We start from the raw sequence: 14,501 nt of genomic DNA, 5'->3' as shown, positions 1-14,501 counted from the left end.
CACTTAAATATCGGACAAAATACATTTTAAGTGGTTTTAAACTAATGTGAAAATGTTGGAATTTGTACCAATATAAATATATTAAACTTAAGACCATATTCAAATACAGTTAAAAGTTACATCATGTTTCTTCTACTAGAAATCTTAAAGGATATATCTGTATACACATAAAATTCACCTTCTGAGTCATGGTGTAATTTAGATTATATTTTATTAGACATTCTTTACAAATTTAAAATACTGCTATTTTTACATGCGCAGAGGAAAATCAGTTTGGGTAATTATTTAGGCATTCATTAAAATCAACCACAATATAGAGACACTTAATTGTGTCATTTATCAACATACTTGATATGTATATCTAAAGTGCATTATGTTACAAAAAATATAGAAATTCAGCAGCACCAAGACACATTTACAAAATAAATACATCAGTTGACAAAATAAATTATGGTAAATGTGATAATAATAATTGGATTAGCCTTGGCAAAAAAAAAAATATTCACAATGACCAATGTGCAGTTTTATAGAGCAATGGGGGAGACAGTTTTATTCCAATGCATTTACAGTATTTACAGACAATAAATATTTCTAATACTTTCCATATGTTTATTATTACAGAATCCTGCAATATGTCTTCTGAAAGTCTCTGCTGAAAATTTCAATGCCTCCTGTAAAGAGAAAGAAGGGAAAGAAGAGGAGAAAACAGGTTAATTCTCTTTACAAATGAAGAGACATAAAATAAAGGATGTAAATTAAGGAACATAGAATCACAATAGAAAGAGATTCAGGGGACTGCTTGTAAATATCTTTTACAGAAGGTGATTGTGGGATCCACCTGATTTTCTAGAACTCTGCTACAGGCCGGGTCTTTAATCTGATCAAATGGTCAGTGTAGAGCAGAAAGGAAAATGGGTAAGGGACAAACTTGAGAATTCAGAAATAAGGCCAGGTTGTGCAATACATCATTAAATACACCTTGCTTAGAAGTTTATTCCCCGGTGATGCCCAACAGAGGTGATGCAAAGGTTGCTTATTCTGTTCAGGTTCTCATTTGGCCAATCTCTCACTAAGATAATGGGCTGTTGTGAGGGTAGAGTGTGTGATTTGGGGTAAAGGTTAGAAGGATGTGTAATTAAACAAAGTATGTTTGGTTGATGATTTGATGATATCTGTCCTTCTTTAGCTGTCCTTAAACACTAATGAATAAAACTATCATTGGATTTTAGTTTTTGAAGCCAAAACTAAGATAGAATTGCTGCTAGTTTTTTGACTGAATCTTGCATTAGATATTGGGAAAGCCCATTTTAAATTAGAGAATAAGAATCAATTAATTTAAAAGTATAAAATAACAATATTTCACATCACTGTGTTTGTTTTATTACCCAGAATAAGTTACCACTTGGGATTGACACCTTTTCGAACCCTTCTAAACACTGTAATGACAGTATTTTAAGATGGGCTAGTGACTTTTTCCTCTACTTTTCTCTCTCCTTTTCTCTTCTCTCTGTGTGGTCTATTTCAGGGAATACATATTGGTGTCAAGGAAACAACTACGGAATGGAATCTGATTGGCTGTGTCACTGCATTAACAGCCAGAGTTTTACATGGCAGACCTGCATGGTTGTGAGACCTACCAAGAAGCAAACTCTTGACAATTTAGGAATTTTATGTGCAGCTTGAAGAATGAAAAGCAAGTTTAGCATTTAGGGCGTTTTAATGTCTTAAGGAATTGATCTCTTCACCAAGAGTCTTGTTTGGAATGATAAAATAGCTCCTAGTTACACAGAAAAAAAATAGTTTATGATTAAAATTTTAAATGGTGGGCAGATATGGATGGATGCTATGAATAAAGTCCAAAAGGAAACTGTCAAAGTCAATAATTTGTGTACTGTACTGATTTTTAAATGTCTTGGTACTAAATGGTATTTAGTGAATTGAGTTTCAGAGTAACACAAGCAAGGAGGGAATGAATAGTCTCGAACAATTATTTCCTCAGAGGGAAAGAAAAAGGAAATAAATTAAAGGACCAAGGAAAAGATCTTTTAATTAAGTTTCACCCTGCCCAGCCAGTTTGCTTGCTATCTTTCCTTCTGATTTCCCTTTAACAAAGGCATGTAGTGGAACAGTCAGGTAAAATATATACCATGACCTAAAAGTATATGTATGTTTATTACACATATGAGTATGACAACACTTTAGACCTCTAGCTCTTCTGAGTACTGAAAAGCTTTTATATTATTTCTAAATCAGTGTTTACCAAGGCAAATTATATGGTCTCAATTAAATGAGTTCTACTGTAACTGGACATCTCATTTGCAACATCAAAAATTCCAAAATGTAATTTCCAAAATTTAAAGCTCTGTATTTTCCACCGAATGGTTCACGTGAGACAATCCAGACAGTGTTAGCACAATAGTTTCTTTTAAGAAATACCACCACTATTATATATTAGAGTAAGGTCCGTGCTTGCCATATCATCAGGCCTCTTAGATCATCGTATAATAATGCAAAGAGATTAAAGAGAGGACATTAATAAAAGGTTGGTTGCTTACAAATCTTTAAAATAGTTATTCTGAAAAGATTCTAGTTGGATTACAAAATTTGCATGACCCCATATGTTCTTATCAGTACACTCCTGAATTTCCCCACTCTTCCCTACACCTCTATTGCGTTGTATTGGGAGAATGCCAACATCTGGCTGCCAAATGAGCAGTGCTTTCCATGAACATCCCTCAGAACCAGGGAACAGAAAGGAGAAGCAGAAGTATTCTACTTCTTTCAGTCCTAGGTCTGGATTTGATTAGGGCACTGCCTAATTTTTACTAAATCTATTTTTTAAAATATCTTTATTGGAGTATAATTGCTTTACAATGTTGTGTTAGTTTCTGCTGTACAACAAAGGGAATCGGCTATATGTATACATGTATCCCCACATCCCCTCCCTCCTGAGCCTCCCTCCCCCCCTCCCTATCCCACCCCTCTAGGTGGTCACAAAGCATCGAGCTGATCTCCCTGTGCTATGCAGCTGCTTCCCACTAGCTAGCTATTTTACATTTGGTAGTGTATATATGTCAGTTCTACTCTCTCACTTCGCCCCAGCTTCCCCTTCCCCTTTGTGTCCTCAAGTCCATTCTCTACGTCTGCGTCTTTATTCCTGTCCTGCCCCTAGGTTCTTCAGTACCATTGTTTTAAATTCCATATATGTGCGTTAGTATACGGTTACTAAATCTGCTTTAACTTAGAGACACCTTTGGGATAAGAATTGACGAGGGCTGGTTTTCAATTCTCCAGATATTTAAGAGCATTGCAAATTTTAAATGAATAGAATTCATTAAAAAGTATTTCTACTTCTGTTTTTATAACATATATATTATATATATATATATAGGACAAAAATAGGTTCTGGCAATAAAGTAAAACCCTTGCATTAGTTATACATATGTACAATTAGGATCATATCTTAAAATACACTGAATATGTGCATTAAGCCAAGATTTATGGGGTTTGTTACCCCTTATAGATCCATTAGATATCTGCAGAATAGATCATTCACTATACTGAAGATTCCTCTAGTGGCATTGCCCATTGATTACTGAAGCTGTACTACTTAGCCAGTATAACTATTATTTATATGCTATTTAATGATGGGTTTTGTCAACGTAACTCGAAGAGAGATGAGATGGTAAAAAGGTTCAAAATCCCCTTTGAAACATCACTCTGTCATCCTTTCTCTACCAGTCAGGGGAAAGGATTGGAGAAGTAAAGGGGGACTCTTTAAATAATGAGATCATTACTGCATATGATGCATTCTTGTGTTGTTTTCCTTTTTCTTTCAAACCCCACAGAAGGGCTGTACTGAAAAGTAAAAACCAAAAAAGATCCTATCAGCGGAAATGCAGGGGTAAAGAGCAGCTTTAACACGGCGCTGGCCTAAGCGTCAGGAAATGAAATAAAGGCAGTTCTGAGGACCACCTATCCCAGTTCCCAGGTCTGCTCAGTTGCCTTAACTGTGGAAAGCCTTCGTTTTCTATTTTATAAAATGAGATTAATACTTGCCCCGTTTTTGCCTCACAGAAACACACATAGGTAGATAGATAGATAGATAGATGGATGGTACAACCAGAACGAAATCTAAAAGCACCCAAATAATAATTCCATGTAATCTCACTTAATCTTCACCTGACCCAGTGAGGTTGGCACAAGTACTATCTTTATTTCACCGAAGAGGGGAGTTAGTCTTAGAAAGACCAAGGAACTTGCCCAACGTTATGAGCTTTAATAAGTTTAGACCCAAGACTTGAACCTAGGGGTTTTGGCTCCAAAGTCTGTGCATATGAGCATCTGTGAGCTAAGAATAAACAAGCCACATAGATGTGGTTTTATTATTCCTACTATAATACCCTAGAGGAAGTATTTCAACTTGCAGTGGACAGATAGATACATGAGAAAAACTTATATCTTATAACCAAGTCTATACTTGAAAATTTTCAGAAATCATGATTTTTGTTTCATGAACTGGTAGAAACCAGAGTCACATTTAATTAAATAAATTTAAAGTCTGTGTTTAAAATTTTAAATTTAATTAAATGAAAATATATTTAAATTTTAATTAAATTTAAATTAAAAAATGTGGACGGCTGAGAACTGTTTATGGTAAGATATTTTTCTGTAGTGTTTGTAGGTCATATCAAAGCCTTCTGCGTCCTCCCTTGGAGTGAAAAAAAGAGAGAAAGAGAGAAAAAACAATCATAAAGTTTGACATGGTGTGAGTCGGGGAAACAAATACGTTTCTCTAACAAATGGTGAAGGTGCGCTAGCTTCTAAAGCTTGAGTGAAAAAAATGAAAGGGGTTAGTAGAGCACTAAAGGATTGGTGTCGGGGTTTGTTGGTGGAGAAAGAAGCAGGGTGATTAAACCCCCGTGGGTGTTGAAGGGCCAGGAGCACACTGCTTTAAGGCAGGCCGTATCCTGAGCCATCTTGGTTTTGTAAGCTTTTAAATTGTGGAGCCATTGATGGAGGGACAGATAGGGAGGAGATTCTAGGTATGTGCAAGCCAAAGCAGAATAGAAGCTCCACACCCCACCTGGGGGCACGGAGGAGGGCCGGGGCCCCGGGGGAGCCGGTTACCGTGAATTGAGCTCCAGCGATGTCGCGGAGATGTCAGACAGGTGGTCCCCTTCCAGCCAACACCCAGCCACGCCCGAGTTCAGCCAGGCCGATCGAGTTCGCCGCTTCTTCTTTTCCTGCTCCTTGCGTTTTCCAGGCTTGCTTTTCTTTTTCTTGCCGGGTGTCTTCAGTGGCTGCTCTTTGTACGTCTCCACCTTGTTGGTTTCCTGAGTCAAGTATCTGCCCTCATCGTCAGTCCCAAATCGGACGGGGTGGTTCTTGGTGTTGGGAGCAGGCTTGGAGTTGGGGGACACCTCCGAGGTAGCTCTGATTTCAGCTGTGTGGATTTCCGCGATCAGATGGTGAAGGAAGAATCGTCGCCGTAAGTCTTGGATGGACTTCCCCTTGTCATGGAGAAGCTGGTGTTCAGACACAGCCCTTTTGCTTTAAGGGAAAAAGAACAGGAGGGGAAGGAAACAATGACATTTTAGTAGATGGCGGAGACCACAAAGACTCGAGGAAAGCCCTTTAAATTGTCTAGTTGAGCCGATACAGGATACAAACTAAGCTGGAAGAGCTGCAAGCCGACTGAGCAGGGAAGGGGCGAGAGCGGAAGGGAAGAGCCGGCCGTTAGGAGGCTCCAGCTCCAGCCTCAGCTGTGCGGCTCCCTAGGTCTGTGACCTTGGTGAGAACATGAACATTATTGGGCCTCAGGGGCCCCATCTGTTTAAAAGGAAAGGATCAGATTCTGAGATTTCTATGCTGTCTTCTCAATTTAAAATATTATGATTCAGTTATTCAAAGAAATGGACAGAAACCTCTGGGCTTTTTTCCCCACGTTTTTCAGAGTTGTGTTGGGGAAATAAATCCAGGTGTCCTAGTCTGGGAAACAAAAAGGTGGCTGATTTCACCTGAGTACTCGCCCCAGGCATACTTCTGCATGAACAGGCGTGCATGCACGCATACTGCTCCCCACTTGAGAGAATAATAATAATAATGAATCTCAAAGAACAGCAAGCTCTACTAGTAAAAGCAAACAAAGACTGAAAGATGAAGTGAGCTGTGAAGCCTGTCTAGGAAACCACCTGACTAACAGACTGAATGTGAACATGATTGATATTAGACTATGGGCTACCAAGAACCTATATTTGAAGGCCAGCTGTCAGAGAGAGCATGCATAATTTTCTGTAAAGTAGTGGGTGGTCTCTTTAAAATGACTTTGAGTGTTTAAATTAAGTGAGATCATTCTATTTCATCTGTGCGTCTTTTTTTTTTTAATTTAGAATTTCAGAGGGTAATATCCTTAGTACTTAACTGAGAAATTCACTATTCTATTTGTTCTTTGTCTTAAAAATATCCCTAGAAACAAATATGATTTTTCTATTTAAACAACACTCTAATGAAAATATAGTGAAAAAGAATAAACTAATTCGCTATCAATTCTTTTAGATAACACCCCGACTCTTGCTTAAATGTCCATTCATGTATTCTTGTATTATTCTGTGTGTATTTGTTAACCAAATCTAAGTATTGCATACATGAATCAGTCATATTATGTCTGCTACAATTATGCTGCACCTAACTCCAATTTCTACCACTGAAACAACTCTCCAAAGTGGCTCATTTTCAAAAGTATCTGAAGGGGCCTTCCCTGGTGGTGCAGTGGTTAAGAATTCGCCTGCCAATGCAGGGGACACGGGTTCGAGCCCTGGTCCGGGAAGATCCCACATGCTGCGTAGCAACTAAGCCCGTGCGCCACAACTACTGAGCCTGCGCTCTAGAGCCCGTGAGCCACAACTACTGAGCCTGTGTGCCTAGAGCCCGTGCTCCGCAACAAGAGAAGCCACCACAATGAGAAGCCCGCGCACTGCAATGAAGAGTAGCCCCCGCTCGCCGCAAATAGAGAAAGCCCGTGCGCAGCAACGAAGACCCAATGCAGCCAAAAACTAAAAAAAATTAAATTAAAAAAAAGTATCTGAAGGTATTTCACAGGGCTGCATCCCACATATTGTCATTCCCCTGACACTAGGATAGATTTATCTTGTCTCTTAGTATTTTCATTAATACAACTTTAGCTCCTCAGAGAAATATGACTATAATAAATAGCACTCTCCTCATTTTACAGATGTGGAAAGTGAGGTTCAGAGAGATTAAAGGCCTCACACTTGCTCACATGATGAGAACAGGCAGAACCAGTCTCCAAAGACGAAGTCTTTTGATTCTAAAACCAAGATTGTGTTATGACTTCCTCAACCCTTTCTCTTGCTGGAGCTGAAGTGTATGTTGAGGAAACAAGAAAGGAAGGGCATAAAGAGCCTGTGGTAGGACCCATGGCAAGGGGCACATGGACAGCAATTTATCAGTTTCCTTGAAGACCAAGCTTGTCCCAAGAAGTACATTTTCATCACCAGAATAACGAACCAGGATTCCTAGAGTCTGGATTATCACTGGGGGAATGAGAGATTGTCTAGTTATATTGTGAGTCCCAGAAGGGTAAGGCATGAAAACACAGTCATTATTTCTCCGGACCTGATAGCCAGAATACCAGCTTCCTTTCAGCATTTTAGCGTGCGCACTGACTTTAAGCCATGAAGCTTGTGCAAAAAAGACATGACTTAATGGAAAGGAATTTAACAGGAACCTGGTTTAAATGAGGCTTGAAGGAGTCTCTCTTCCTTTTTGAAGGTGCCACATGTGACTAGATTAAAATTCACTTACTTTGTGGCAGTAGTTAGTATCCTGGAAACTTTTTTTTTTTATTTATTTTTATTTATGGCTGTGTTGGGTCTTTGTTGCTGTGCATGGGCTTTCTCTAGTTGCGGCAAGTGGGGGCCACTCTTCATCGCGGTGCGCGGGCCTCTCACTATCGCGGCCTCTCTTGTTGCGGAGCACAGGCTCCAGACGCGCAGGCTCAGTAATTGTGGCTCACGGGCCTAGTTGCTCCGTGGCATGTGGGATCTTCCCAGACCAGGGCTCGAACCCGTGAGCCCTGCATTGGCAGGCAGATTCTCAACCACTGCGCCACCAGGGAAGCCCTCCTGGAAACTTTTAATAACCTACAAGTTGGAGGCTTTGCTGCAACAGATTTATATTGTCTAATAACATTTTTAAAGAATAGGACTGATATACTTGCAAGTATTATAAGTATTGCAGTTTAATAAGTATCTTTTAGCAAAATGTCACGTTAAAGAACGAAGTTCTTAGGCGTGATCAATTATACTATTTGGAGCTTTTATTACTTTCTCAATTCCTGGCAGATAGCCACCCATCTGTATTGTTCTCCAAATGTATAATACAGCCTATTCTAGCTTAACTCGGGGTCAAAGCTTTTAACAGTTGGTCTGTTCTAATCAAGCCACTGTTGCTCATGCCTCCTCTGACTGGCATATATGCCTGTCATCCTGGCTAGCCTGTCAACTGTGAGTCATGGTGCCTTCCTAACTCAGGCACTGCTCTTTCCCAGGATGGTTCTCATGGGAAATGGAGCGATCATTCTATCCTCTGTTTTATAAAAAGCCTACAACATGGCACAACTTTGTCCAGATTAAAATAGTACATCTTTCATGGGGTACAAAGATTCTTTCTGCCTTTTAGGGGTAATTATTAATATATTAGAAAACACAGATTTTCTTAAATGTTCAATCGGAAATGCTGTTACGTAATTTACTTACTAGCTCAAAGATGTCTGCATTTAAAATATTGTGAAGAGGGCTTCCCTGGTGGCGCAGTGGTTAAGAGTCTGCCTGCTGATGCAGGGGACACGGGTTCGAGCCCTGGTCTGGGAAGATCCCACATGCTGCGGAGCAACTAGGCCCGTGAGCCACAACTACTGAGCCTGAGCGTCTGGAGCGTGCGCTCCGCAACAAGAGAGGCCACGACAGTGAGAGGCCCGCGCACTGCGATGAAGAGTGGCCCCCGCTTGCCGCAACTGGAGAAAGCCCTCACACAGAAACAAAGGCCCAACACAGCCATAAATAAATAAATTAATTAATTAAAAAAAATATTGTGAAGAATGAATTTCTGATTGAGCAACTACATTAGAGGATCAGGAATATAATAATATCTTTATTGTCAACAAGAAATAAGGTCCATGGAGTGTTCTATTTATTTTCCAAATAAGACATTAACTGAGACAAGGGGAAGTGACTAGCATGTACAAACTAGATGTACACGGGTGGTGGGCAACACGTTCCAATTAGGGAGGTTTTCACTTTAGATAATTCTGTACTACTTAAGTTGTAAATATGGCCTCAGTAACAGTCTGTTACTTTATATGTCTGTAAACATTGCATAGCACAATGGTTCACATGACATTTATTACATACCCAACATGGAAAAACAAGTATGCTATGTTCATGGTCTCCTTCGATTATTATTAAAAAATGCAAAAATGTGGAGGAAATGCTTAACACAGATAACTCTGAATTCAGTCAAAATACAGCTCTTCTGCCTTAAAAAAAAAATCACTCTCAAGGGAGTTTTCAGGGAAGAAGATATAATTTCTAAGGAGCTCTCATGGGGCATAGGGAATAGCTGGAGCGATGGGAATTCCGTTTTCAGCACAGGAAGAGATGGCATGCTCGTGCTGATGCTAGGCTCCTAAGGAAGGCATCTGGGTTTGAGAAGAAAAGTTCTGTGGTACATGGAAGAGTCAGGGTTAGGGTGTTCGAGTTAAGATGACTCACCAGAAGTCCCTTCCAACCCAAATGACTCAGTCGAAAGTTATGCTTTTCACTAAGTGGAATAGACCCAGTCTGGCTCCCAAGCAAATCAGTCAATGATGTTTTAGGTTTCTGAATCTGCTGGGGTTTTCTTTCTAAGTTAAACACAAAGACCGCCACCTGCCGAAAGCCACGTAAATCTGGACAAGAATGTCCGCAGGTCTCCAACTTATTCATGCTCTAGACTCATTAAGTAAAGTCCTTTTGGACTCACAGGTCCAGAAGGTTCACAACCTACATTGCCATGGCCTGGGAAGTGTTATTGTTGTAGTAATTTCCTCTCCCTTAAAAGTTAGCCCTTAGCTAGAAAACATCTAAAGCAGTTTCCCTAATACTTGGTGTGAAAAGTAATCGGGGAGTAATATGATTTGATTACATGTTAAAATTTCTTTCAAGAAACTAGATTGATCTGTCGCAATAGTAGACTAATGTTTTGTCTAGCACACAAAATTTACTGTTACTTGTCAATAATGCACAAATAATGACTTGTTTTTTTAAACTCCATTTGGCTGCAATAATTTGATGAAACCTTTTTATCTGCTGATGATTTCAGCCTCCATGAAAAACCATGGTTGTAATGTGATGATCTATTAGCCATTAACTATAAGAATGTTTTGTGGTAGTTTTATAACCATCTGCTGAGTGTGAGTGTTTAACTGCAATATTGTATTTCACCCACAAACAAAACTATAACAGAGTCTCTGGCTGCTAAATGGTTTCTGATGTGTCTTTTGCAAGGTGCAACAAGGAAAGAGTTAAAAATAGCCTTTAGGACTAACTTAGCACTATTTTTATGCCATAACTGTAGATTTAATCATGGCCCATTTACTGTTGCTCAAAAGAGAAAGTAGGTATTTCTTAAGCAACTTTAAAGAAAAAAATTGGCTCTGTTCCAAGACAGTATTTTTTGACCAAATAAATACAGCATTTAAGTGTGCTTTTAAAAATTTAGTCTTCATCTATATTTATATATGGATTTTACATAACATAACTGAATTAAATACAAGTTTCAAAATGAGCAAAAAGTCAATACAATTTCCAGAAATACATCAGCAAAATGTTGATTTGAAGAATACAATGCAGCTTTATCTTCAGCACAATGTTCTACACAATTTGCCTTAGGAGATTCATAATAGATTTTCATTTTGGTGCCAAGGTTCAGACATGTCTAAAGTAATTTCATTTAAGGATTTTCTGCTTTAATAATAATAGACCAAGGACACATATAAAAAGTTGCCTTTTTGTACACCCTTGGGAATTTCCAAGGAAGCACCAGGAACTTGATTGTAAGTATTAGATATTGCTATTTTTATTGTTAGTGTAAAAGTTCTCCTTAACTCCTTCACCAGAGGCAAACTTGTCTCAGTTCTCAAACTTTATGGTTTTCCCATCCTGAACACCGAGAGCGCAGCTTAAAGATCACCCAAAGATGGTCTTACACACATTAATGAACTGCTAGGTCCAACGGATTATTAAGCTAGTGTACTCGCCCACTCTTCCAACTTTTCAGTCACACAACATGGTGTTATTTCTCTGGTGTGCTTTGAGGTATGATTATTTTAAAGTCAAAATTATCACCAAATGAAAAGTCAAAGAATTTTAAAGTCAAAGAATCACCAAATGAAAATGCCAAGATACAAGTTTTCAGTCTACAGTGCAAATATTTGACTCCAGATTAAAGAGCTGTTAGCAATAATTCCAAGGGGGAAAAAAAGTTTCCACACCTAATATTCATTTTGGAATCAAGCACTCTAGCGTTCTTGAAAGGTATCAATACCAATGTTGGAGTTGTGCCATTGCAAAGTTGTTACTACTTCATTATATAATATGCCTACATTATGTAATGTGGTCCATTTTATATGCTTAAAATTAAGTCATTCATAATAAAATTAGAGGTAAAGTTTTTGCTTTTCACACAAAACCTGCCACCCACATGCAGTATGTACGTATATATATACAAGTGCACACAGACATATGTCGCCTGGATCCCTCAGCTTCCTCCGAGTTATCTAAGTCTCTTGCAATCCTCACAGTTTCAATATCTTCCCAGGTCCTGAAAGTAACCCTTTTTTTTTTTTTTCACTAAAGGAGATTTTGCCTGGAGGAGATTCTGTAAAACGCTCCCTCTCATGGAAACACAAAAAATTTGTCTCTTGCCTGTTTCCCCTTGAGGTTCAACCAGTTCTCCCGCCGGGTTTGAGGAGCCGGGCTCAGCCCCGGGCAGGTAGCGGATCTCTCCGCTCTCTAACCCGGGCGAGGAGCATCAGTGACCGCGGCGAGCCCTGGGCAGCGCCCCAGCCTGGTGGCCTCTCCCCCTGGACTCCCCAGCCCTCACCCGGCGCCCTGGGGACGGCCGGGCACTTACAGTCGGCGGCCGAGCTCCTCCACCGAGCGCCCGCAGGAGGGCACCGAGTAGCTCAGCAGAAACACCGCGACGCTCCACTGCTGAACCAGCCTCCACAGCATCGTATCCTCTCTCTCTGGGGACCTGCAACGGAGAGCAAAGGGGCCCGAAGTGTAAGTGCGGCATCTCCATCTCCCCGCACTACCCCGCTGCGCCCCTTCAGCCTGCTCTCAAATAGCCTCTTCAAGGGCATCTCCCAAGTTGCAAAGAGGAAGATAAAAATTTTCTCTGGAGCCTCTCGGCACTTACTTATTTAGGAACAAACTACTGTGCTTTCTCCAACCCACACAGGCAAAAAGGGACCAAAAAGAGGAAGAAAAAAAGAGAAAAATCAGAGGCGCCTCCTCCGAAATAATAACCAAAATGAAATGGGTTTATATGTGTATCTATGATGAGCAGCGTGTTTACACGTCTCCCATAGCAATGTCTAATTAATCTGGCCGGCAGTATCTTGGGTTCGGGGAGCAGGGCTAACCCCTTGTTAAAAAAAAAAAAGAAAGTTTCCCCTTCCGAAGTCTGCTGCTTTGCGAGCTAGGCCGTCTTGTTCCAGAGCCACTTGCAGCGAGACCCACATATATATACCTAGCTGTCTGTCTACCTCCTCTGGTGGGCTGGTTGCTTCCGGAAAGTTGATTCCACACACCCTGGGAACCAGTTTCAAGGGCGTGTGTCGTCGATCAGGAGGGCCAGGTGGCGGCGAGGGCGGGTTAACAGCGGCGGGGAGGGGCGGCGGCGGCCTGAGCGAGCGGCAGGGCAGCAGCGGCCCCACTTCACGGCCGGGGAGTCATGCTGGCCGGGCGGCGCAGGTTGGAGGAGAGTTGAAAGCCGAGCAGGGGAATGTTCACACGCTCGCAGGCAAACCTGCCGAAGTGAGCGAGTCGCAAAGAGGTGGCGCCCTAGGAACGCGCGCGGGGCGAGCGAGGGCGCGGGCGCGCGGGGGGCGGGGGAGGCGACGGGCGGCCGGAGCGACCGGAGGGGAGCCCCGAGCCGGGAACGTCCCGCCGGCCACGGGGAGCACCCCTCCCTCCCCGCGGCCCCCGGCGCTGCCCGGAGCTCCCCCGAGCCCCACCCCGGAGCGCTGGCCCCGCCGCGCCCGCCCGGGGCCGGGGGCGTGGGCGGATCCGCACGTTCCCGCCGGGACCCTCCGGCCCCGGACCGCTCCGCGGATCTGCGAGCCGAGGTGCCGAGGGCGTGCGGACCGCCCGGAGCAGCCACGACCCCCGTCGCGCAGCTGCAGCCGAGCCCCGCGGGACGCGCGGGCGCCCAGGCCGCCGGGGGCGGTCGGCAAGGAGGAGGCCGAGGAGCCGGGGCGGAGAGCCCGGGCGCCCGGCATCCTCGGCGGGGAGGTCGCGGGCCTTTGGCTAGTGCCTTTTAGGAGCCTTAAGCCTGCTTTGGGAGCTCCGGGAGCGTGATGGGAACCCTCCTCCCTGGCCCTTTCCTGGGACAAGCTGAGTGGGGAGTGTTGACTAGGCAGGGGGGAATCCTTCGCAAAGAAGAGTAAAAACGGTTTCAGACTTCAGGTCGAGATGGCATTTCTTGCTGTCTCAGAACAGCTGAGGACATCTGGAGCCTGTCCAAGAAAGCCCGCGCACAGGATGGAGACCCCCTTTTGAATTGCAGAGGGGGACCGAAAACTCCTGGGGAGCGCACACGGCCCTTCCGCCCACAGACAGGAGTCTAACCCACTCTTTTCCCCGATAACCTACTCTGTTCCCCGCCTCCCCCCCCACCCCGCGTCCCCTGTTACATATTCTAGGATGACTCTATCCTTGTCGCTTCAGCCTGCAGAAGCAGCGGAACTATCGCTCTAAGCTGCTCTGCCTCGGAGAAGCGAAGGGAAAGCAGGGGGTTTTTCCCAAAACTGCTGGGCGGGGAAGCAAGAATGCTCTGAATTACTGGGCAGTGTCGTCTAGGGAGGGCTTGCAGCGGATGTGAACGCCCGCCCCACGGACTTCTCTATCTTTCGGAAATGAACCCGGGTGGTTGGGAACCATTCAAGAGATGTTTGTCTTCTAGACAGACAATCCCACTGGTAGGTTTCAGTACTCTGTAGAAGGCTAGTGTGATTTAGAGATTTGAGATGATTAAGGGAGCCTGACCTTTATCAAGCCTGGTTTCTGGCTGATGCTCCGCAGATTTTACCAAGATTGGGTGAAATAGCGCCCTCTCACCGACCCTCGCTCATCTCGGCTCCCTTTCCCCATTGTTAGCTGCTTAGCTAACTAGCTTTAGCTAACGTTTGCTGCTTAGTTTGGGTGGGTGTCACC

At 42.8% G+C, this 14,501-nt stretch overlaps 1 protein-coding gene across 3 annotated transcripts; it reads right to left on the bottom strand.

The window, feature by feature from the left end:
• Positions 1-247: 247 nt before the first annotated feature.
• Positions 248-13,239, bottom strand: PTHLH (parathyroid hormone like hormone). Of its 3 annotated transcripts, none has more exons than XM_057555971.1 (4): positions 12,817-13,239; positions 12,196-12,318; positions 5,131-5,553; positions 248-671 (listed from the first exon to the last, which is right to left on the bottom strand). In XM_057555971.1, the coding sequence occupies exons 2-4, from the start codon at positions 12,294-12,296 to the stop codon at positions 662-664; spliced, it is 534 nt and encodes a 177-aa protein (XP_057411954.1). In that variant the 5' UTR covers positions 12,297-12,318; positions 12,817-13,239; the 3' UTR covers positions 248-661. The 3 variants fall into 3 exon arrangements, with proteins under 3 accessions (XP_057411954.1, XP_057411956.1, XP_057411955.1); XM_057555973.1 differs by having other exon boundaries at positions 12,833-13,239; XM_057555972.1 differs by lacking the exon at positions 12,817-13,239 and adding an exon at positions 12,484-12,732.
• Positions 13,240-14,501: the final 1,262 nt, after the last annotated feature.

Source organism: Balaenoptera acutorostrata, chromosome 11 (genome assembly GCF_949987535.1).
Source record: "Balaenoptera acutorostrata chromosome 11, mBalAcu1.1, whole genome shotgun sequence".
NCBI lineage: Eukaryota > Metazoa > Chordata > Mammalia > Artiodactyla > Balaenopteridae > Balaenoptera > Balaenoptera acutorostrata.
The sequence above is the reverse complement of the archived record's forward strand: the minus strand, read 5'-3'. Positions and strand labels throughout refer to the sequence as shown.

Coding starts and splice junctions, on each gene's coding strand:
- PTHLH (XM_057555971.1), bottom strand. CDS start 12,296: ATGCTGTGGAGGCTGGTTCAGCAGTGGAGCGTCGCGGTGTTTCTGCTG. Junction 5,554..12,195: donor GAGGAGCTCGGCCGCCGACT/GTAAGTGCCCGG, acceptor TTTCCCTTAAAG/CAAAAGGGCTGTGTCTGAAC.